Source organism: Carettochelys insculpta, chromosome 1 (assembly GCF_033958435.1).
Source record: "Carettochelys insculpta isolate YL-2023 chromosome 1, ASM3395843v1, whole genome shotgun sequence".
In the NCBI taxonomy this organism is placed as follows: domain Eukaryota; kingdom Metazoa; phylum Chordata; order Testudines; family Carettochelyidae; genus Carettochelys; species Carettochelys insculpta.
In genome coordinates, this window is record NC_134137.1 from 302,740,828 (window position 1) to 302,765,704 (window position 24,877).

The following is a 24,877-nucleotide window of genomic DNA, read 5'->3' on the forward strand; positions in this document are numbered from 1 at the left end:
GCTGCACGCGGTGACAATAGAGCCCCGCAGGGGCTGGAGAGAGCGTCTCTCAACCCCTCAGCTGATGGCTGCCGTGGAGGACCCCACTATTCCGACATAGCGGGATGCAGCTCGTCTACACACGCCCTACTTTGACGTTGAACGTCGAAGTACAGTGCTATTCCCATCTTCAGATAGGAATATCGATTTCGATGTCTTGCTGCCTAACGTCGATTTCAACATCGAAATAGCTCACGGCGCGTGTAGACGCGATGCGTACTATTTCGACGTTGTTCCAGCTAGTGTGGATGCACCCCTAGTGTTTAAAAAAAAAGTGGTACATAAGTATTTGAAACCAGTATTTAGACATCTGTGGAGTCATTAGAGACTGTGAAAATATCAGTGCCTACATTCTTCAATTTAGGAGAACTATCCTGACCTTCTAATGGTGTTAAATTCTGACTCGGGCTGCTGTATTGCTTCTTATGCTCAAAATAAATTGCAGGGATTTGATCTTTAGAGTATACTTCATCAAAGCAATTAAAAGAGATGACTGGTCTTAGAGGAGGCTATGTAAAGTAGTTAGATGCCAGGGGACACTAACAATTGATGGGGAGTTTTGATAAATTCAAATGTTTTTTCACCTCAGTGGCATTGATGTGAATGTACTCAGCTTATTTTATGTAAAACTGGCTTGATTTCCATTTAGCTATGTAAATTAAGGCAGATAGTTGCTTTTCTTTGCTTTCTCTTACTTTTCAGTTATATGGGAAGATATCATTTCTGCTGCTCTTCATGGATAATTTAATTTACCATCAGTCCTTGAAGAATTTATCTTTAACATAACTTGTAAATGTCAGGGTCCAACTAATAGTAACATTAAATTGCTCTTTGGCTACTACATGCGTTCTACCATGTGCACAATAAATTTCTGAAATTTCATTGTTATACAGGGTGGCTACATGTACACTACAGTGATCTTTCAAAACAAGTCCTTCCAGAAGGTCTCTTCTGAACAAAAATTGTTTTGAAAGTGCATCCACACACAAAAAAGTGGATTGATCTGCTCTTTTGATAGAGAGCCTCCACACGAGCCCAGCTCTTTCAAAAGGAGCAAGGGATCAAAAAATCTGTCATCATGAGGACTGCTCTTTTGAAAAAAGGGCCCGCAGAGCATCTATGCACGCTTTTTTTTTTTCCCAAAGAAGCTTTCTAAAGAAGGTGTTCTTCCTGATCCAGGAGCAAAAGAGGGCTTCCAGAAGAAAAGACACATTGTTTCAATTTAAGACCAAAAGAGCACCTTTTGTGTGTAGAGGCTTCATGTGTTTTTCAAAAAAGGGCTGGATTTTCCTAAAGAACTTGCTATAATGCAGCTGGTACATCTACACAGCAGGCTTATTTCAAAATAAGCCATTCTAGAATCACAGAATCATGGGGCTGGATGGGACCTCAGGAGGTCATCTAGTCCAGCCCCTTGCTTCAAGCAGGATCAAACCCCACTAAGTCAGAGAAGAGCTGAAGAGCTGTTTCAGCATAGCCTATTTGGAAATAACACAGCTACACACAAAAATGCATTTTGAAATAGCATTTGTCTATTGCAAAATATAGCATCTACACACAATAGAGCCAATTTCAAAATAGTCATTGGACTCAATGGCTGGGTTTACACTACAGAGTTTTGTTAACTGAAGGGGCCTTCTGTCAACATAACTCAGGGAGCGTCTACACACTTAGGCCGTTTCTACACATCCCACTTTCTTCGAAAGTGTCATGGTAATAAACGGCCCGAAATATGCTAATTTTCAGGAAGAAGGGGCCTCCGGAAGAAGGACTTCCTTCCGGAAGAACCCCTGGGGGCTGTGCTTCTAAACAACGTTTTGGAGTCTGGAGGAACATCTTCCGGACTCCAAATCACATGACCTTATGCTAATGAGGCACTGGGAATTTGCATCCGTGCCTCATTAGCATATTTCGGGCCATTTATTAGCATGACACTTTTGAAACAGCCTTAAAGTATTCTGTCGACATAGTCTCAGCAGAACTCTGCATTTTCCTCAACAGTACTGTCCCTCAAAAATTTGAGGCATAACAATCTCTGGACAGGGTACTGTCGACAAAATTTCTGTCGACAGAGAGGACTTCTGGTTGCTCGCCAGCCCTCTTTGCACAGCTGCCATACTGCTTTCTTGCACCAGATGGCAGTGTGGTCTTTCTCTGTCGACAGAGCAAGTTGTGTGGATACAATATGTTGACAGAGGGTCTGTCGAGAACTCCCTGTTGACAGTGACTCCTGTCAACAGATGCTTCGAGTGTAGACATGCCCAAGATGGCTTATTTTGAAATCAGCTCCATTGCCTGTCTTACCAGCACCTATTTTGAAATAGCTATTTTGAAATAGGCCCTATTCCTCATAGAATGCATTTTACCAATTTGAAATAAGCCAATAACTATTTTGAATTTTTTTGAAATAGTGGTTGCAATGTATAGATTCTAGGTCAGTTATTTTGAAATAATGGCTGTTATTTCAAAATAATTTTCCTGTGTAGACCTACCCATAGTGATTTTATTCATAATGTGAATGATTATGGTTGCTCAACATGTCTTTAGCAAGGTAATATTTTAACTATATTTTCATCATGCAATAGGATGCATGTTACAAAATGCAAAATTATATGTTATGCAAGTTTAAAAAAATCTGAAAAGCAACTGAACTTTCACACTTCAGATTTGCTTTGTAAATAGAGAAGAAAGATTCTGTACTTTGCTAAGCTAAACAAATTGTATGCATCAACTATAATCACGATGTGATGTCAAAATACTTGCCTTTTGTGAAATAGGAAGTTTTTATTAAGGAATTGTCAAATATGAATTTTCATGATTTTAAAAATATGAACCTTACTATCTTCATATTGTCTTGAGGTTTGTCTCAACAAAATCTATAAACAGACCAAATGTGAGATTTCTATGCTTGGTGGCTTTGCGTAAGAAAAAAAAATTCCATAATGATGATAGCAGCAGCATTAATAATTAAAAATTGTCTTGCAGTTTTCAACTATTAAAGCAATACGTAATTTCAACATAATTTCTAGTGGTGATCAGAGAGTAGTTGTCACCCCAAGTGGAACTTTGGAAACTCTCTGCACTAGAGAGAGAAACCTTCCTTGAGTTCCCCAGTACACAGATCTGTGCATGCCAGCTAGAGATATCTGGGCCCTTCTCCTTCCAATCAGTACTGTGGAGCAATTAATTAACACATTATAATTACCCCATGAAATTAAGAAACTAGCTTATTTTTATTTTATTTGTATGAGAAGCATTATGGTGACAAAATAAAAGTCACAATACGTTTTAGAAAATGCATCCTGTTACTAATATCATAGTAAAACAAAAAAAGCAGTAAAGTAGCACTTTAAAGACTAACAAAATAATTTATTAGGTGAGCTTTCGTGGGAGAGACCCACCTTCCCAGACCATAGCCACACCAGAGGACAGACCCAATATCCAAGGCACAGAGAAACAAAAATAGTGATCATGGTTGACAAATCAGAAGAAAACCCATCAAGGTGAGCAAAGTCTGCGCTTTGCTGGGGCAGAATTTTCACGGTGGTCTTGGGGGAGAGGCTGCTGAACTCTCTTTTTACATTCGGGTTCGACACATTGGCACGTGGTTTGAACTGGGATGTGAATTTTCTGGGTCTGCTCACCTAATAAAGTATTTTGTTAGCCTTTAAAGTGCTACTTTACTGCTTTTTCGTTTTGGTAGTATATACAGTCTTCCCCCACCTTATGAGAGTAATTCGTTCTGGAAAAACCCCTCTTAGGGCGAAGTCTTGTAAGTCAAAAATGTAATTACCATTAATTTCAATGGGAAAAAAATTTTACGCGTTCCTGAGCCCCAAAATTTACAGCCATGTATGCTAAAACAACACTAAATCCCATTAAATCCGGTGCAAGGGAGTGGGCAGGGCAGGGCAGAGCATGGCACGGGCAGGCAGCCCGGCTTGAGCACAGCTTAGGTTAAGCAGGGAGTGGGCGCTGCCAGGGGCTGGCTGCGCAGAGAGCTAGGCAGGCACAGGAGGCCCCCGGCTGGCGAGGGGCGATGCCTCGCTCATGTGGGGCTGCATGGCGGAGAGGCCCCGGTGGTGGCAGCTGAGGCGGCAGTGGTGGGCGAGTCAGGCGCTAAATGGGAGGTAGCGCCACAGACAGCGAGTGGCGTCTGAGGCACAGCTGTGCAGGGTGGGCAGTGGTGGCCCCCTAGCTGCCCAGGGGCTGAGCGGCAGCAGCGGGGCTGGGATGGGCTGCACACCCAAAATCCATGTCTTGCAGAGCAGCACAACCTACTGCCAGGACTCGAACGAGTCTACCTCCCCACACCACACTGCTGCCCTCTTGCAGGGCACCACTGCCCAACTGCACGGTCTCTTCGTCAAGCCCAATGCGGCCGACTCCATCCCCTCAGTGCTTGCCTACCAGAGCCGCCAGCTTCCAAATCGGTCCTTGTAAATGTGAAGAAATGCCTTGTAAGCTGAAGTAGGGGTATTAAATGAAACTCCTTGTAAAGTCGAATTCTCATAACTCGAATGGGCTTATCTTGGGGTATGACTGTAGACTAGCACGGCTTTCTCTCTGTTACCAATATCATCTTGTGATTTTTATAGTGTGAACTAAAATCAAGTAAGCAAGAATGACAAAAATGTGTTTGTAGATACTGTAGACATGTGCCTAAGCTTGTATGAAAAATTATTATTTAAGAAATAGTATTTGGTTTGTATAAACGACAACTGAAGTGGACAAGGTTGAAGCTCTATACAGGTTGAACCTCTGTCATCTGACACCCTTGGGATCTGACCAGTGCTGAATGAGAGAATTTGCTGAACCATGGGAGGTCAATATTGTCTAGCACATTACAGACATTTCCACTGCTTACTGGGCTTTGGGAGGATGTTTAGGGGTAAATTACAGATAAATAACAGCACAGAATGCTGAGGGCTCAGACTGGAAGCTTAAAAAAAAAAAAAAACCTTTATGGAACCTCAGGAGACTTGGACATGCCCATCATTAATGGTCATCCAGCTAACTAAAATCGTGTTGGATTACAGATGTTGCTGGACAAGAGAATTCTGAATTAGGAAAGTTCAATTTTTATTTATCCTAACATTATATTTCCCTGTTATTCTTACTAGTGCTTCACCCACTATCTTTAAAGTTCTCTTTAATGCAGAATTGCTTTTTTTTTCTTGCTGTAGTTATTTATTCCAAAGTGCTCCTTCTGTAACATAGGACTTATCTATCTTATTAATATTTTCAGTGGCTTTCACATGCCATTGACCATTTTCACCTTAGCATTTATACACAAGCACACTAAGCTGAAAATATATATAATATGTGTATTCAATTAAATCCTCAGTTTTCCATTATTTTATTACTGAAAGTTCTTACACAAATGCCTTATGCAATTACTTGACATCAGAGGAAAACTACTACAACACTGTTAGTTAACATTGTAAAATCCTCTGTGTTTATACAGCATATTATATTGTAGTGATAGTGCATGATACTTCTTTGCCCAGCACCTTGTGTAATCATTTACACCAATGCAAAATAGGTATGAAATGCTACTAAATCAAATTGATAGTGGTTTGCTCTCTGCATAGAATTTGTGCAATAGTGAATAAATACACCATGTTGAAAACAGGAGAAAATCAGAGTCAGAAGCTGTTTTCTACTCTGTTGTGTTCATAAACTGGTCTACGGCAGATTTCCCTCTGCTTTTTTTTGTACTTCCCTTGAACAGTGAGTGTACAGGGACCTTGGAATGTTATACCTAAATAAATGTCTTCCTTCTTATTGAACCCTGGATCATTTCTTCCTACTGATACAACAATACTCTTAATTTGTGTGGTTTTCATGTTGTCATTTCCTTGGCACCTGCTACACTAGGGGTGTATCCAAAGGCATGTTTAGTGTGAAAGTTAAAAGTCTATAGCATGCCGGTGATGGTTGGATAGCTTGTTGCTATTAAACATCAAATAAAAGTCCTAGGGTGCATCTACACGGCATTCTGCTTTCAGAGGAGGACTGCAAATGAGGGAGATCGAAAATGTAAATGAAGCACTGATTTACAAATGTGCTCTTCATTTACATAATTGTGCATGATTGTATTTCCAGAAGAGGCTTTTCCGAAAATAAGAACAGTTGTGTAGAGGGGGTTCCTTCAGGAAAAAACCCTGCTTTTGAAAAAACCTTCTTCCTGAAACGAAATCAGAAGGAGGGTTCCTTTGAAAACTCTTTTTTTTTTCTAAAGGAACCCCGTCTACAGAGCTCTTTTTATTTTTGGAAAAGCCTTTTTCAGAAATGCGATCATGCGAGATTATGCAAATGAAACACAAGATTTGTAAATCAGTGCTTCATTTGCATTTTTGATCTCCATCATTTGCATTCCTCCTCTGAAAGGGGAATGCAGTGTAGATGCCCCCCTAGTGTAGCAGGTGCCAAGAAAATGACTATCTTGGTTCACAGAAGTTTGTGGTGCAGTTATAAGACTTGAAAATTGCCTGAAACCTGGTTAGTAAATGCAAGCAATACCAGTGGTACCAAAGCTGGTGCACAGCAATTTCAAAGATATACTGCATTTGAACTATGTCAAGGAGAGGATGATCGTGAGGGAGTAGTCAGAATTTAGGTTATATCCTGAAGCTGAATGTAACAAATGAATTTAAAAATCTGGGCAGAGTTGCAGCAAGGAGACAATCAGGAAGTGATTTGCCTTGTAATTAAAATGCAAATATTCAGTAACAATATAAGTGACTTCTGTATGACCTGGAAGGTAGGAGATTGATGGTGGGGCAAATACGTTTGCAGGCTTTTTTAACCTACAGCAGCAGCTGAAAAATGGTGGAGGGGCAGTAGAAGACTGTTTCAAGTTATAATCCTTAGAGGCTGTCCCATGCTGTCAGTTATCACTTCTTTTTGTGGTCTGTATTTTTTAGTCTTCAGGGAACAAATGCTAAACATTTCTGCTGGAGTAAGGAGATGTTAAACACAGTGTTGTGCGTACATATAATTTGCCTCAATTTGAGTCTCTCTAGAAAAGGAGATGGAAAATAAAATGCTTTCTGCATAGTTACATGAGACAAAACCCTATAGAATTCCAAATGAATAATGTACATATTTTTTATACATTGAAACAAATGAAACTTTGCTGGTGAGCAAAAGGCTGGGTTTTCTGTACAATGGACTAGATCCTCAGCTGTTGTAAATCACTGATTTCAAAGTACCTGTGCCATCTTCTGCAAGTTGAGAGTGGGGAACTTTAATTCCAATAATCAACGTTGGCTTGAGTGGAGCAGATGTTTCCTCAGGCTGTGTCTACGCTATGAGACAATTCAAAATTGATTCAGTTGGTTTGATTTTACCACGTGACTGTCTTCACTGTAAAGAGCATTAGCTCGACTTTGGGTGCACTAATCTCAAGATTACAAAATCGCAGTTATGTGAGAGGTATAGTGTCAAGCTCGAATTCAGAAGATTGACTAAAGGCCAGTGTGGAAACGCCACATCTTAAAATCAAATATATTAGCTTCCAGAGGTGTCCCATATGTAAACCGCAATGCCTCTCTCAGTGCTCTGCTCTGGCCGCTGCTCTCCAGTAACAGGAAGAGCCTGATTTTCCAAGGGGGAGCAGCGAGCCTTTAGGTGTGGGCTCATGTTAGTTTATGGCAGCCTGAGAAATGGCTTCTTTCTTTCTGTGCTGTTAGCAGTGTGTGTGCATCTACCCATTCAAATAGTCCCTGCAAGGAATTTGCAGCTGTCTGTACACTTGCTATTTTTTCCTGTGCTGCCTGGTGCCGGTGCCAGCCCCTGCACTGCCGTACCATGTGTCAACAAGGCTGTGCTGGGGGTTGTGCTGGCATAACACACTGAGAAACGTCTTCTCAGGGGTTTACATATGTGTGCAAACCCCCTGCCCTCCCCTACAGGCGTCACGCAGTCTGGATCTTTCCCACGCTCAGGCACATCACGTGGGTAACTCCCAACCCAACCCAATGAAAGGATGTGCCTGCTGTTCAGCGCTGGCAATGCTGCCAGTCGCATAGAAAAGAGAGGTCTTTGCTGCCGTCGTGGGAAAGTCTCCCCCCAGTGGTTAGGATAATAGGGGCTTTGGGGAAGGAGCAGCTCAACTGGTCATCCAGCAACATCTCCATGCCACGGGCCCATACCTGAGCTTGCTGCTGCCACCAGGGAAACGTCTCCCCCAGCAGCTAAGGGGCTTGCTGCTGAGGGGGGAGAATACTTCAACTGATCCTCCAATGACACCCCCCCCCGCATTTGGCCCATATCAGAGTTTGCTGCCGCCGGGGGAAAACCAGCAATTCTTTTTTCTGTGATGATGGGAGGTGGGATGGATGGCCAGTTGAGAATACAGACTCTGAACCTGTGTTGTCAATATAGTGTAGGGAGAAACCAAAAATTCTTTCCTTATATATTCTTCTGAATCTAACATTCTGGGCCCCTGCGTGCTTTTCAGGGATCACATTTCAGCGGTGATGGGAGGTGGGATGGATGACCAGTTGAGAACACAGTTGTTGCATTGGAAGCCCAATAGTGCACTGAAAAGCCAAAAACCCTTTCAATTAACAATAATGTATGGGGAAATCAAAAATTGTCTGTCTTCCCGCATTCTTCTCCCTGCATTATTTTCAGGAATCACATTTTGGCAATGATGGCATGTGGGATGGATGGCCAGCTGAGAATACAGTCACTGTACCCATGTTGGCAATACAATGTGTGGGGAACCCAAAAATTCTTTCTTGTAATTTTGAGTGCCTTCTGCATTATTTACAGTGGATCAACATTTTCAGGGATTGGGAGGGGAATGCAATATAGGAAGATGATGTTAAGACCAGTGAGCATACCCAGAATGCTACGGGGATGAGGGAACTGTGGGATGGCTTCCCACAATGCACTACTGCAACAATCGATGTTAGCCAATATGTGTGTGGCAGCAATGACTCGACTTTGTGGGAAGCACAGCGTGAAGTGAGGATAGACAAAATTGAACCTACCAATTCCAAAATTGGAAAATCAATATTAGTAAATTCATCTCATAGTGTAAACACAGCCTTATTGTTATTAGCAATGCCAGAGAAATAGTACAGTGGTACAGTGGTGTGTTTAATGTTGATGGCTGTATTTAATTATCACTCACATTTCTTTACCGCAAACAACAAGAAGTCTTGTGGCACCTTATAGACTAACAGATATTTTGGAGCATAAGCTTTCGTGGGCAAAGACCCGCTTCAATCTTTGTCCGTGAAAGCTTATGCTCCAAAATATCTGTTAGTCTATAAGGTGCCACAAGACTTCTTGTTGTTCTCGAAGCTACAGACTTACACAGCTACCTCTCTGATATTTCTTTACCGCTTTTGTCCTGGAGCTGATCTGCCCCTCACGAAGCTTGTGAAGACGTGGCACTCAGACCACACAGATACCCAGGAAAAAGTCCTGTGCCTGCACCCTGGTTTGTGGTTTTCCTTTGGCTTCTTGTCAAGAGTCATGCTGCTGGCATCTGCCTTCTGGCAGCCTCTCCCACCCCCCCTACACCTCCCATTCTACTTAAATCAGTGACACTGCATAGATGCAAAATATCTCTTTTCCAGTCATTCAATAAGGTGGTGTAAATCTTTTTATGGGACTTGCTGCTCTATATGCAATGTACGGGGAAAAATGACTGACTGACTAAAAGACAGACAGATGCTGAGCATTAAGTGGTCTATACTGATTACTGTAGGCAGTCCAAGAGAAATAGCTAATGTATGATCAATCTTAGATAACATTTGTATACTCCTGTGGGCTGCAACATACACTGCTAACAAAGAAGAAATGGCAGGCATCATGATTTTAAACTAATAAGATGATTTTAGTGTTAAGTATGGGATTGGCAGACACAGTAATGTTTTTGCTTTTCTACATAGTAAAAAGGCACCTGTGTGTATGGAAATATCCCAGTTTTAGAAATGTATTATAGTAGATTGTTTTACATCTTTCATTCTTAGATTGCTTTATCTAAAATCCCACTGTGTATTTTGGGAACAAGAAGGAGTAAGAGCTAAATGATTTGCAAGGATTATCAGCTCTGAAGTTCTATCAAAGGAGACTGAGCTTTTTGAATCTGAATTCAGTCTCCCAGCAAACTTCATGTTTTGTTTTTGCTTATTGTGCCACAATAGATTTATTCACATATTGCAAGCTGAGTGGTAACCAACAGGAGGTGTTAGTATTGTTTCCTTCAGACAATTGCTGGTATCCAAACAGATAAAACCTGGTAGGGCAGGTTGTAACCCAGTCTTCATGCCCATGCAAGGGAATAGGAGGGCATAAAGCACCCTCTTATTCCTCTGCCCCAATGGCACAAGGAGGAAAGCAGGCTCCACAGTGGTACTCTTCTCACCTCCCTTGTGGGTGGAGCAAGAGAAGGAAGTGGACAGTGGTGTGAGCCTTGATATTTTCCCCATTGCTTCTAACATGTTAAGCCCTGCATCTGCCCAGAATGTACACACTGTTCCAGACACTGGGCTGTATATAAGGTACACCCTCTTGGAGCTAACTGGCAACTGGGAAGCTGACTGTGACTTTTGAAAATACAGTACTGGATGTTTGTTGTCCTATAAAAGCATTTGAGGAAAGGAGAAAGGAAGGAAAGAAAGAAAGCTGTAGGAAGGGAGAGCTAACATTCTGCAGAAAACATTGGGACTTACAAATCAGGACACTATTGCTTCATTTGTCATTTTGTTGAAGGCTTAACACACCACTCAGCTCATGATAAAATACATTCCAGCTTTGTGAGGTCCTGGGCAAGGCAAATGGGTAATATACCGTCCTTATGGGAGAAAATTAGAGAGCAAATGGAGGAGAAATATAGGCTTGATTTAATGTTTATTAAAAGGCAAAGCATAACCCATTGGAATAAGAAATGCAGATTATATGAGTTTCTAGGGATCTCTGAATGTGAATTACTCATGTAAATTGTAGGGATAATTTTTGCGGAAGTAGCTTCCCTTCCTTGATGAGTAATTTTAGCTATCTTGCTGTGATAGCTATTGAACTTTCACCCTGACAATCTATAGCAGGGGTGAGCAAACTTTTTCTATCAGACCCAACTTTTCGGCCTTGCCATTAGCGTCCCCTCCCCCCCGCAATCTGTGGGAGGACCACAGAAAGGGATAGGGGGCACTCAGGAAGTGGGTGGGATGCTTGGGAAGGAGATGGAATACTCAGGAAGGAGGTGCTGGGGGATTCCAGAGGGTGCCCAGAAAGCGGAGGAGTGCTCAGGGGGAGGACTCCAGGAAGGTAATGGAGTACTCAGTGAGAGCCCTGAAGGGGGAGGGGTGCTCAGGAAGAGGACCCCAGGAGGGTATGTGGGGGACTCAAGGGATGCTCTGAAGGGGGAAGGGTGCTCAGGGAAGGACCCCAGGAGGTTATATGGGGGCTCAAGGTATGTCTGAATAGGAAGTGGTGCTAGGGGGATATCTCAAATTGAGGACCCCAGGGGCTCAGCTGCATCACCACCTCCACCTTTCAGGCATTGCACCTGCTGTGCTGCCGGCCATGGAACTTGGTGCTGCTATAGAGCAGGGAGGTGGTGAACCCGCTCTGTGCCATGACGATAAGCTGCTGTGGCACCAGGCTGAAGGCAGCCCTGCACCCCCACAGGCAGCACTCACTGTACACCAGCATCTCGGGGGACTCCTAGGGGCCAGTGCGACATGGGGTGTGGGGATCAATGTGGCAGGCTTACCAAGCCAGGAACTTGCTGGCTTGGCTCCACTGCTTGTCTCGGGACCTCTGAACATTCTGATCGGCCCAGCGACGGAGCGGGAGGGGAGGGGTGGGGAGGGCGGCATTCCCTTGGTGATGAGAATGGCAGAGGCTGCGGGAGAGAAAGTAGAGGGCTGAGGAGGCAACGGAAGCTCTGGGGTGTGTGTGTGGGTGTGTGTGGAGCCAATCATGCTGTGCCCCCCCTTACAAAATGTCACAACACCTGCTTTCTGCACCCCTGAAGGAAAGTGTTACTGTTCCTTGGTATGTTTAATGTGTCTTAAACACTCACCTCAGCTCTAACATGTGCTACTGCTTCTGCCGACTATATTTCAGACTGAAGCAAAAGGAGGTTGATACCATGTTTTAGGATCTCTGGTAGGGTGGTTTTCTGGGCGGGGGGAGGTTGGTATGAATTTAGTTTGGAAGAGTTTTGTCCAAGCTGCAGAATATTGTCCCTAGACAAAGCCTCAGTGTAAGAATTTATTTTCAGCAGAGTGATTTTTGAAGACAGAATGTGGTTCTGCTGTCTGGTAATCTAGAAGAATCAACTGTAAAGACTTAAGTGGGATGTTAAAATCATTAATTCTGTTACTCATTAGTGGGAGTACTAAATTTCCATATAGTTAAAAATAGTGTTCTTAACAGCCGATAAAACAAACATATGCAAAACACTTCTAACCATACATTTGTTAAAAAAGATACATGGAATTTACATGTAATCAATTTTCTTATATAATGCACTTTTGTGTCTTGTGTATGTGGGCTGTAATTTGTTTAGGCCAGATAGACATTTTCTTCATCTGTGTTTGTACACCATCAAGTACAGTGAGGTCTTGATCTGTATGATCCTAAGAAGAATGCTAACTGTAGTTCCTTGATATATTTTTAGGTAATACAGGTGGAAACTCAATTTCTGATTCCTGGAAAATTACAAAATTTCATTTTGTCTGATTTGCGACTAAAATGATTTTTTTTAAATTTCCCACAAATCATAATTCTGAAAAATATTTTTGGAAATCAGAAATCTCATTTTGCCTTTTATTTTTCACTTTAAATATATTATCGTACAATAATTCATACCTTGTCACGGGTAGAAGTATGCAAATTATATGACAGCTTGATAAAATAGTTGAAATATTTTCCTCCTTTTTATGTTAAAACTTTGAAGGGCAGCTGCTTCTTAGTACCGATAGAAAATGTTGCTATCTTTTCCAGATCAATGGCTGTGTTGTAAACCCAGTGTGATACTTTCAAACCAAATAATAGCATTATGAAATGTAAAAATATAAAAATTCAGTTTTGGAATTCTAAAATGAAAATCATTGTTTTATGTATTTCTTTTTCCTCCTGGAATATCTGTCAAGAAGCCAGATTTTCTGAAATGTCTGAATTAGTCAAACAGCATTTTTAATCAATCAATGTTTTAACAAAGATTTTCAAGGAGCTCTAATCTTGAGGCATAACAGAAATTAGCCCTTTTTATTCAACCTATTTTCGGGAGATGTTTGCCAACCAGAGATCTCCCTACCTGGAAGAGAAACAGATCATATGCAGAGTGGTTTCCAGAAACGTTAAAATGTTTCGTAGTGGTTCATTTGTCTGTGATGAAAAAGAACTCTAGTCTTCAGTGATTCAAGTACGGTATTCTGAATTGGATTTATATTTCAGTATACTTCAGGAGAGTGTAGGTTTGCTGTTGTTTGGTAGTTTTGTATTATAGAAGAATTCATAGGTTTTATTAAAGCATGGGCCACGTGTTTTCTCTAATAGCTTTCATAGATGCAGATTATAATAGCTAAAATGGGCACTTAAAATACTGAATTTAGTAAACTCTCTTCTTTTTGGTCTCTTCTTGGTCTCTTCTTGTCTATTTCGATATCAGGAAGGTAGTTATGCTGTAGACTGTTAGTAAAGGGATTATGGGGATGTGAAGCTTTTGAAACAGTACCTGAGATAATCAAGTGGTATTGAGATTTGCTAAAATATGCAAACATATGTGAAAAACAGATTGACTATTTCCATTTGAAATAGAATTATTGATTCATAGACATTACAGTTATCTGTTTATACTTATATACCTAAATGAATTATACAGAATCAAGTGAAAAAACATCTCTCTGCTCTTGTGACATTTAATTCTTTGAAGTGATAAATCAAAGGATGAGAGAAATATGATTTTCTTGTAAAAGAAAATATTTTAACTCTAGGTACTTTGTACCTATTTTAGAATAAAATGTTGAACCTAGTCACAATTTCAGATATTGTGAAGATGCTTCTACTTTATATTTCTATGAAACTTAAAAGTCAATAATTATGAAGTGTCCATAGTGCTGAAACTGTACTGTCAATGCAGAGTTAGTTCAGTAAATAATTTGAAAAACAAATTGAAATACCCCTAAGAAATTATTACTGAAGTATTTTTATACCTTGTATGTGAAAATGTTATCTATTTTTGACAGCCTCTCTGGTTTTAAGATAGAGCAAGTAGCGAAGTGCTAATAAGCATGAGCTAAATGAAGAAGCAAACTGAAAAAATGCGTCTTTTGTAATCAGTAGTGTTCGTAACTTCTTCCTTTATGTTGAGCCCTTGTCTCCACCACCATTGCTCATACAGTGGTTGACAGACAGGGAATGATTTCAGATTAGTAACTGGTTCTCTGTTTCACTTTCCTTAAGTCTAGCGTCTCAGACTGGCTCAGTGGACAGTTTTGGTTGATCTCATTAGATTAGAAATTATGTGCTGCTCTGTCGGCCGAAAGCCTTCAACAGTTCGCCTGGCACTGCCATGATCTGGGGTGACGTGCACAGACGCATGCTAAACTGTAGGCAGTATAGAGAATAAAATCATTGTTTTGTTTAGAAGCACCTGAACTAAAAGAACAACTTTGGTGCCTGTCAAAAGTATCAATCCTTGAGTCTTCAATGAAGGCCTGAATGCAATAGTAGCTAGATGACAAAAATAGTGTAAGTCACTCTGTACGTCACACAGTTTCAGCTAATGTGTAATACATATCCATCCATCTGCTAGCTGAAATGAGCTAATGAGGTAGAGTTAAAGTAGGATGTTGTAGTCACTACCAGATAGGACACCTTTTTCCTATAGCTATCAAAGAAACTGTGCTCATTGGGTGCATATGGCAAAGAGATATAAATATAAAGGAGGTGGGCAAAAAGACTTGGTTCCAGATCAACCTCCCAAAGAAAATCAGGATGACATCTACTTTCACCAACTTCTGATTATGGTACAAAATTCACTACAGATTGCACCTCTTAAACCAACACTTTCTGGTCCGGTAACATCCTCGCCCAACAGGACCACGGATGTTCCTGGACCAGAGACCCAGGGCACAAGGACAACCAACTGGCAGCCCCAATGCGGGACAGGGAGGGCTGACTCCAGTGGTGAGCCTTGGCCAGAGAGCTAGCTGGGGTGGCCAGGGACCAGCAAAATCCCACATTTGGGAACCCTGAAGTCCTGAGAGTGTTGGGCTAGGGAGGTGCAACCTGTGTGACTGAAGCGGTTCCTTTTGGAACAGAAGAACAAATGTCAAAGGACTCCAAAACAGAAGACAATAATTAAATCAAAGTGTTTATCCATTGTGGATAGAGCTTGCTGAGGAACGTGACTTGTTCCTTCTTTTATGTTTACTGGTAGTCTTTCCATGCCTAGTCCAAGCTTCTCTGACGATGGAGAGCAGTCCTAGAGATATAAGAGAATTCTTAGGGTTCTGATTTTAGCTTCCTAACTCAGAAGGTTGAATTTTTTCTAGGGTCTGGGTATTTTCAAAAAATGGTCATTATATAAGCATCAATTGTGGCTCCAAAGCAAAAGCTTATCTGAGTTTTGACTCCAGAAGTTAATAACGATTACTATATGAAAGAGCTCTTTTTATCTGTAGAACTGGGTGCATTTGTAAAGAGACCAATAAATACCCTTACATCTCTTTAGCTTTGAGGAAAGACAGACATACAAAGACACCCAAAAGTATTACCCTTTTGAATTAGCTGCAGCATAGCAGTCAGGTCTCGAATCAGAAATCAGATCTCTTACACTCAGTCTTATATTCCATTAACTGAACTAGGCTGTCTTCTAGCAGGTCAATCTGCCTCATTGTTCAAATCCAAGTCTCCTCCTGCTTGTCCCCAGCCTTGACTGGCTTCCATGTTTGGCTCACTCCTAGTTCCTTAAAAAACAAAACAAAAAAGCAAGACTGTGAAGTTGGACTCACTTGGCTACCACTCTGGTCCTAGTTTCTTTAAACAGAGAAGAGGAACATGAGTTCAGTGATCAAACTTAGCTCTTCCAGTGGCAGGACACAATGTAATCACTAGGCAGCTGATTCCAGTATTCGGTTTCTTAGAAAAAAATTAGACTAATAAGATATTGTCTTTTAAAGATGCACTCATTTTTTTTCAAATAAATAAGTACAAACATATATTTGAAGAAGCAAAATGCATGTGGCAGCTTTGACATGATAACTGCACAAAACTGAAAACTCCAACCCCTTCCCTAAATCCCTCCCACACTTCTTCTAACTCTCCTCCCTCTGTTGTTCACTCTTCGCACCCTCACTTTCACTGGTTGGGACAGAAGGTTGGGGTGTGGGAGGTGGATGAGGCCCAGGCTGGGGGATGCAGGCTCAGGGTGAGACCCGAAATGAAGGATTAAGAGTGTGGAAGATGCTGAAAGAGTAGTCAATATTTACATATTTTCAAGCATCTCGATAACCCATTCCTCTTTAAGTAGACACTGTCAGCTTAATAAATCAGATTTTTACTTAGGTGTCACCAGGTGAAGTCACCATCATGGCACCTCCTGCTGTTTGCTCAGGAAATTAACCTGCTTCTTGGCAGGACATCCCCTTCTGGCTGGTTTGTCCTCCTCCCAGTTCTCTTCATGCTCTGGTCTTGGGGCCTGGATCACTCCCAGCTAGCAGCATCTCCTTCTACTCTCTCTTCTCCTTCCTAGTGTCTCAGCAGCCTTGTCTCAGTGCACCCACCACTGTGGCCAGCTGCAGCCTCTATCTAGCCCCTTACTCATGGGCAAGCCAAAGTCCATAATGTCCTCTTCTGAGCACGGCTAGGTGTCCTACCAGAAGAGGGACTCAAGCCCACCCACTTCTCTGAGTCGCAGCCCAGGGATCCTCTGGCGGCAGCATTGTCCTGCCCTCCTCCACCTCTATCTTTACTACCTCTCTCGCTGGGCCACTTCCCTGTGACCCTTTGCACCTTTCTGGCCTTTAGATTAGGGCCAGCAGTCTGGCAGGCATCAGGTTGGAGCCTCTCCCTAGCCTAGCCAGCACTGTTTTATATAAGGTGTTTGCGCTTACTGGGAGCTGGTCCTGCACCCTCTTTGATCAGGACCTAACTGTTGCATCTTATTGGCCCTCAGGTCAGGGCCAGCAGTCTGGCAGGTGTTGGGCTGAAGCTTCTCCCAAGATTCCCTCAGCCTGCCCACCAATACTCACTGTAAGGTGCCGCTCCCTTGCTGTGAGCCAATCCTGCACCCTCCTCAGTCAGACTCTGAGTGACTCAGGGCTGCTCCAGTAAGCTACTCTCTGACTGACTGCTTCCAAGCCCTTTTCTAATTGGCTGGGGAGCTGGAGAGGCTCCTTCCAGGCTCCATTTGCCCTTCATTGCAGGGGTGGGATGGCTGCCCCACTATATTAGGTAAATGTCAATGTAATTGGTCAAAACAGAAAGAAATTAGAGGGAAATTATTTTCTGGGTTCCCCCCTGCCCCCCGCCACACTTTGTGGCAGTTTGAATGCAGTCAACTTCATTCTTTCCCTGTAAAGTCAATGAAGCGCCATTCCACATTGGAATCCTCTAGAACAGGCCTCTGGCTCCTATACAGAGTCCCATTAGTGCCAATGGGCATCTATAGTAATCTGTTTTTAACAGATCCAGTTGTACAATCCAGAGCCACAATCAACTTGTCCTTTGTGGCTCTCTCATCTTTAAAAACAAAACAAACCACAAAACAAAACAAAAAACAGGAAAAATGGAGGTTAAAGCCATAAAAATGGGTGTGGACTGTTGGGTCAACTATGTTGAAATAGCTTTAGGCTGGTTTTATATTGTTTTTTAAACTGACTAAATTTCAAGTTGTATGCAGTGATGTTGAAGCTATGTTGTTCCTAGGGATATTAGAGATGTGAAGTGCATCATCTCAAGACCTGAACAAGAGATCCATATGAGCTTGAAAATTTGTCCTTCTGACCACAGAAGTTGATTTAATGATAAATATTACCTCATCCACCTTGTCACTCTAAATTTCAAATTGACAGTCTCCCTTTAGACCATTTGTATTAAACTCTGAAGAATCATTAATTGCTAGTTTTTCAACCAGTAGTCCCACATCAAAGATCAGCATAACTGATGTAGTCCACAAATTTACTTGTGGTTATTTATTAGTGCACTTTAATATCTGTAGGGGACAGAAAACTCAGAGGCGTGAAATAAATTCTGTATTGAAAAAGTTCTATCTGTAATAGATTTTTATTCAGATCTCAAGGGAGAGATTTGCAAAAGCAGAAAGTCCCCACGCCCCCTTAGAAATTGTGCAGTAAAAAGCTATCCCTTAAGCTATACTAATTTAAAGTCCCAGTCCTTTAAAGAATTAACTGAGTGGTTAAATTTGCTCCCTCTGAGAATTCTCATTGACTTCAGCACATGTTGGTTGCGGGGCCTGGATTTATTCTAGAATTGCCTGCTGTGTATCTAGATTGTAGTAAAAATGAAATGCCAACGTGCTTTTTGTTGTTGTTAAATGAACTGAGAAGCAGTTGGCATGTTATCAACTGCAGACTCACATTTTGTTGAGAGATGTCAAGCAGCTCTTGTAAGCATATCCCTAGCTGGCACCATACTGTAACATCTCAGTTCTCAAGAGTTTTTTGGTTTCATAATTGTTTAGGATGTTAAGTTAATTGATTTCTGAAGTATCATACAGACGATATGAACTGAAACAATGTGTGATTTAGAACTCTTTCTGTGTCAATGGAGGTTTAACCCAAATACTGGCACCTGCTCTGAAGGGCATTTACCATTGTTATGAATAATCTGCTTTTATTTTTAAAGGTAAATAATCTAAAATAGATGAAAACTGCCATCACATAAAATGTGAATAGAATATTTAGAAACATTCTGGCTTTTATTTCTGAAATATTTAACTTACTGATAATGTTTCATCCACCAAAATTTGAGAAGAGGTGGTGTTGCCCAGGCCCAAAGTATCTCTTTCACTCCTTCCTCTTTGTGGCAGTGTTGTGTACCCCTTAACAATATTATAATGTGGAAAATAGGAAGCTAACATCTAGTGTAAATGGGCTAATAGCGCCCATGGAAAATGTTTCTGAAGAATATGCCAGGCTTTTTCCAGCAGCATTATGACTATTTTTGTATAGCTAGAAAGGAAGGTTGCATCTTTGAGCTCATGTAGTTTGAGGAAAGCTTGGTAAAGGGCTTGTAGATGTTTACCTTTACCAAGATCTTTACGAAGTTTTACTCAAACTACAATAACCACCTAAGGAGGTGAGGAAACAGATTGATAGAGCCAGACGGGTACGCAGAAACCACCTGCTACAAGACAGGTCTTGCAAGGAAAACAAGAAAACAACACTGACCATCACATACAGCCACCACCTAAGGCCTCTCCAGCATATCATCAGTGATCTGCAACCCATCCTGTAACAATGGTCTTTCACTCTCACAGACTTTGGGAGGCAGGCCTGTCCTCGCCTATAGACAGCCTGCCAACCTTCAACAAATCCTCACCAGCCACTACAAATCACAAACCAGTGGCTCTAGGCCTGGAACCAGACCCTACAACAGTCCTCGCTGCCGACTCTGCTCACATATCTACACCAGTGACATCATCACAGGGCCTAACACCAACTATACCATCAGGGGCTCCTTTACCTGCACATGTACTAATATAATATATGCCATCACGGGCCAGCAATGCCCCACTGCAATTTACATTGGCCAAACTGGACAGTCTCTCCATAAAAGAATAAATGGACATAAATCAGACATCAGGAACGGTAATGTACAGAAGCCTGTGGGAGAACATTTCAATCTCCCTGGACACTCAGTGGCAGATTTAAGGGTGACAGTCCTGAAACAAAAAAAATTCAAAAATCAAACGGAAAGAGAAATCTCTGAGCTGCAATTTATTTTCAAATTTGACTCCATTTACCATGGATTGAACAGAGACTGGGAGTGGCTCGCAGCTTACAAAGACAGTTTCTCTGTCCTGGGTGCTAATATCTCCCCATTAGACTCTGACAAAGGCTCATATCCCCCTGTCCGATCTGGCTTGTTTTTTCCTGTTTTGATAAGTACTGTTGATACTGGGCCATTTCCACCTTGCTGAATAGACCTTGTGAGCTCTGGCTCTCCCTTTTACTGGGACCCCGCTCTTTAAATACCCCTCTGAAACTCTCCCCCCACTCATGTATCTGATGAAGCAGGTCTTTGCCCACGAAAGCTTATGCTCCAAAATATCTGTTAGCCTGTAAGGTGCCACAAGACTTCTTGTTGTTGTCTAGTGTTGTCACCTTTTCTTTCATGCTTTCATGTTGGTGTGAAAGGCAAGCTACATCAGCAAAATCAATGTTCTCTAACTGTTTGAAAAGTGTCCACTGAATACCTCATTGATGGTCATCTGTTATCCTGTACATAATCCAGTCCATTGTGATCAAGAAGAACAGGCAAGGTGACAATAGGCACCCTCGTCACCTCTCCTATTCTTGGTCACATTCTTACCATAATAGGAGAGAGAGAACTGGAAGCAAAGTGCAAGAGAACTAAAGATAGTTGCAGAACAGAACAGAGCTGAACATAGGGTTGCATCCAGCTAAAGACTGGGACAAACTACCTTTCTTTTGCATTTGGCTTGGAACTTTGATGCCCTGAAAGGTGTAATATGACCTGTCACCAATGTGCCTGACCACTCAGTTCCCAAAGAGAGTGAATGAGTCACAGAAACATTACATGATGCCAGAAGGGAGTGCTCCAAGACAGTAAATCTATGATAGGATGCCTCCAGCTGAAAGAAAATTAAGCATGATCAGAATCTGGAGATAGTGGTTGCTTTGTCAACTAACCAAATGGAGTATGTGTTGTTTATTGGAGGTGTTCGTCAACTGAATCCTTATGTAGAACAGACAGCATGGGTTGTATAATATATTTCTGTTTTCTACTGTAGTATGACAAAGGCTTACTGACTATTTTAGAAGAAATATTCTTTTTGTTGTACACCATCAGTGATGTTCTCTCACCTGAAATTTGGGGAGTAACATGGGAAATCTTTTCACAGTGTGTCAGTGGAAGATTGATTTACAGAAAGTAAAAGGCAAGGAAATTAAGGCAAACCACAAACTATTCTTTGAACTCCTTCATCCAGAGTCTCACACTTCACTAACTGCACCACAACCCAGTGCATTGCTGAAAAGGCACAAGGTCCTTAATTTGGCCCCATTAAGGATGTCAGTTTTTCACCAGCTACTATTTTTTTACCTTGAGTGCATTTGGTTCTACAGAACTGTTCTGAAAAGATCGTTGGAAGATCCTGATACAACTGGCTGGAGGAAAAGAGTGGAGTGGGTGACACTTCCTGGGAAAAGTCCTAATTACAAAGAAGTAATTATGCAGATAATTAGCTGCAGTCAGCATGAGAATGTGACAATTGCTTAAATGATGGGAAAGGAAGATGTTATTGTGTGAGGGGCTCAGAAATTGGGTGGGAGGGAAGGGCTAGGAGGACCTGTGCAGACAGTTAAATGTTTCATAATCTCATTGCGATAGGGTGCCATGACAGGTTCTCACACTTCAAACTAAAGAGTGCTTGACAGTATATTCTCCAGTCTGTTATCCTCTAATTGCTCAGAATTGTCAGCCCAGGCATCAAACTAGCTCTCTGCCATTCTTATCTGAGCAGGCAGATGTGATACCATTTCAGTAGCTCCTGAACCAATATAGCTTTAATTCTGTTCAGTTCCATGAAAGATAAAAGTGGGATTTGGATGTCGGTGTATTCGACATGCATGTCTTACATTTGCACTTGGTTTACACTAGCATTCAATTAATAAACAATAAGCACTTTAAAACTGCTGTATATGAACGCTAAAATAGTTTACCAACAGTTTTACAATCTTGTATAGTTGAATGAATTATCTACTTATCCATATATCTGTACAATACATAAATATAGACCAAATGTATCCATGTAAGTGTACAGTACATAAATATAGAGAGAACATATATTACATTACATCTAGCCAGATTTTTGGGCCAAAATGTGGGTAGATATTTACTTGGGTTTCCAAAAGCTTGTAGGTCACTACCTGTCACTGGTTTCTATGGGAGTGAAGCATCTAGGCAAGTAGGTGCTCTTGAAAATATCTCTCTCTGCATCTTTTGGCATCTAAATACCTTAAAAACCTTACCCATTGTGATTTATTATATATGGGAAGAGTTTTGCAAGTTGCAGCCAGGCTTGTTTACCTCAGATGCAAATGTAAATTTTCTATTGATGTTTTTATTTCCAAAGAATTGGAAGCATGTTATGTAAATCATACCACTGATAGATGTAATTGCCTAAAAGTGGTGCTGCCTGATGTTGTCTGATTTTGCAAATAAAATGGGGTCAGGTCTGGTAGGTGATTGGATCCAAGACGTCAGGGAAGATCTAGGATACCATAAGAAATGGTGTGGGTTGTACAGGAGCTGGCATTTTCCCCTTTGAGCAGTTTTGAACTCCAAGTTTAGCACTGTGTTCTCCATTAGGGGAGGAATATCAGTTTACTCATTTAATGCGCGATGGAAGTACTGTGTCAAGAGAAAAGTGCAACTTGTCTGCCCACTGCATTCCGGGACAGAAAATGTAATAGCCCATTCATGGGTCATGGACCAGTGGGAAAAGATTCAAGACATATACTTTAAACTGTATCACTACTTGGAAACTTCACTGCAGGATTGCTTTACCAGCTCTTTCTGATATTGCTGCGTGGGCATCAGTGGGAAGCGAGATTCTTGAGCCTCAGTACCATTTCCACTCATATACCTCCTTTTCCATTCTAGTGATTTTTTAAACTGACAAAAAATGGCCATAAAGATGCCCCCTGTTCCTGTCCCCTTTGTCACCCAGGCTGTGTTTTCACTAGACAATTGAGTGCTTGTGAATCTTTTCCCCAGCTCTTGGGAAAGCCGGGAAAAGTAATCCCACAAACAGGAGCTGAGAATTCCCATATGCATATTCCACTTGTCAGAAAATGCTTCCAAAACAATTTCAGAAAAACTGTTAGACTCCTACGTGTGTGTGTGTGTGTGTGTGTGTGTGTGTGATACTAATTATTTATCACAGTTGAGTTGTATTCTTGAGCTAAGGCAGAAGCAAGAAGAGAGAGATTCACTAGACCCCTGATCAGCAAATAAAAATATTGCAGTAGGGAAGTCCACTGTCACCACTAAGATACGATATATCAGACTCATACTTTTTTGTTTTGTTTTGTTTTGTTTTGTTTTGTTTCTCCTCCTGTAACCAAAAGAAGGGAATATGGCATGCCGGTAAAGGCTGTCACCCTTAGAAACCCATCAAGATGAAATCTATTTTCTTCCTGCAAGTTAGTGTTAAACCATCATTAATAGGTCTCCTTAACACTAAGAAATGTATCTTCCCTTAACTCTGCTAGTTTTCTGCTGGTCAGATAGAAGGTTCAAGCTAGATCTTTGGAAGACCAACAACCCATGCTAGAGGAAAACTTCAAAGAGCAATGAATTTTTCTTGATGGAGCTTAGATATTAAACAAGTATTGTTTTCCCATTCTGCTCTAGATCATGTTAGACAAGAAGAATCTAAAAATATCAAAAAGTTTTGTGACAGTAGTAGTAAGAGTAGTGATACCTTGTTTGATAACGATAAATCTCAACTAACCAGTGTCAGATCCAAGTCAAATATAGCATTACATCTCATTCAAAAAAAATGTAGGCATTCCCAGGTTTGTGATCCTCATTCACAGGGGCAGCTGCTCCAATTCCAATTAGCAATTCTGACTCTAGTCGCAGTTCTTTCTGTGGTCCATTAAAAAGAGCTGAACAGATCCTCAAATGGCAATGGATTGAGAGTCTTAGGTATCATATCATAATAAGATGCCACTCCCTGAAAGAAAAGGAATTATATTAATCTAATCATTATATTCATCTAATCTGTGGGTGGCAGTCTCCCCCTTTCACTGTTGTAGGCACACTCTTCTCTTTGTTGTCCCTGTGCCCTGGTAGGAGGCCCAAACATTTGGGCCCTGCGCCTACACTGTGGGAACTATTTGTGGTGACACTGGTCATTAATATTACCATGTGATGTATGCAGCAAACCATTGAAATACGTGATTTCAAGTCACTCTTAACTTGCATTAATAAGAGTTAAGCGCAACCCAAAATCCTGCTCTCCCCAGCCCTGGCTCAGCCCCTGCAGCCCCACTCACCACCTACACACGGCTCCAGCTCACCCCTGAACCCATGGTCCTGACTCTGGCTTCACTCACCACCCCTCACGTGTGGCTCCAGCTCAGCACCCCCCCGACCCTGGTTCAATCCCACCCATGCATCCCTGTTTCAACTCCCCCATGTGTCTGGCTCACCATCCCTGCACGTGGCTCATCCGCCCCCACCCTTTTTCATCTGCTGCATACGGCCCTAGTTCAACTCAGCCCCCCTCCCAGCAGTTGTAACACACCCCAGGCTTAACGTCCCTGTCCCGCCACCAGTGGCCCCAGCCCACCGCCAGGCTTAACCCTCCCAGCTGCCCCCTGAAATGAAGGACATAACTTGCAAAAGGAGCTCCAGGTGCTTGTGCTGCTTCCTGGGCTGCAGAACGTGTGTTCCACCAGGGAGAACCCCCCTCCACACCAACTTATGTAAGATTCCAGTTATGTGAGGATTCGTGGAACTGCAACCCTTGCGTAAATTGAGGCACTCCTGTATATGGCTAATGTATAAGGAGTTATATCTATGTTGGTGACATATTGATAAAATATAACCTGACCAAGCATGAATAAAGTGCATAAATATGTTT

At 41.7% G+C, this 24,877-nt stretch overlaps 1 protein-coding gene across 3 annotated transcripts in view; it reads left to right on the plus strand.

Moving 5' to 3' along the window:
* PPFIA2 (PTPRF interacting protein alpha 2) overlaps window positions 1-24,877 on the plus strand; it is a 607,969-nt gene that overhangs the window by 163,648 nt on the left and 419,444 nt on the right. The window contains exon 3 of one of the 3 annotated variants that reach the window (XM_074984006.1): window positions 20,085-20,110. The exons of the other annotated variants lie outside the window; for them this stretch is intronic. Within the exon in view, the coding sequence (XP_074840107.1) occupies window positions 20,085-20,110 (26 nt within the window). The remainder of the gene's footprint in view (window positions 1-20,084; window positions 20,111-24,877) is intronic. 3 annotated transcript variants of the gene reach the window in all.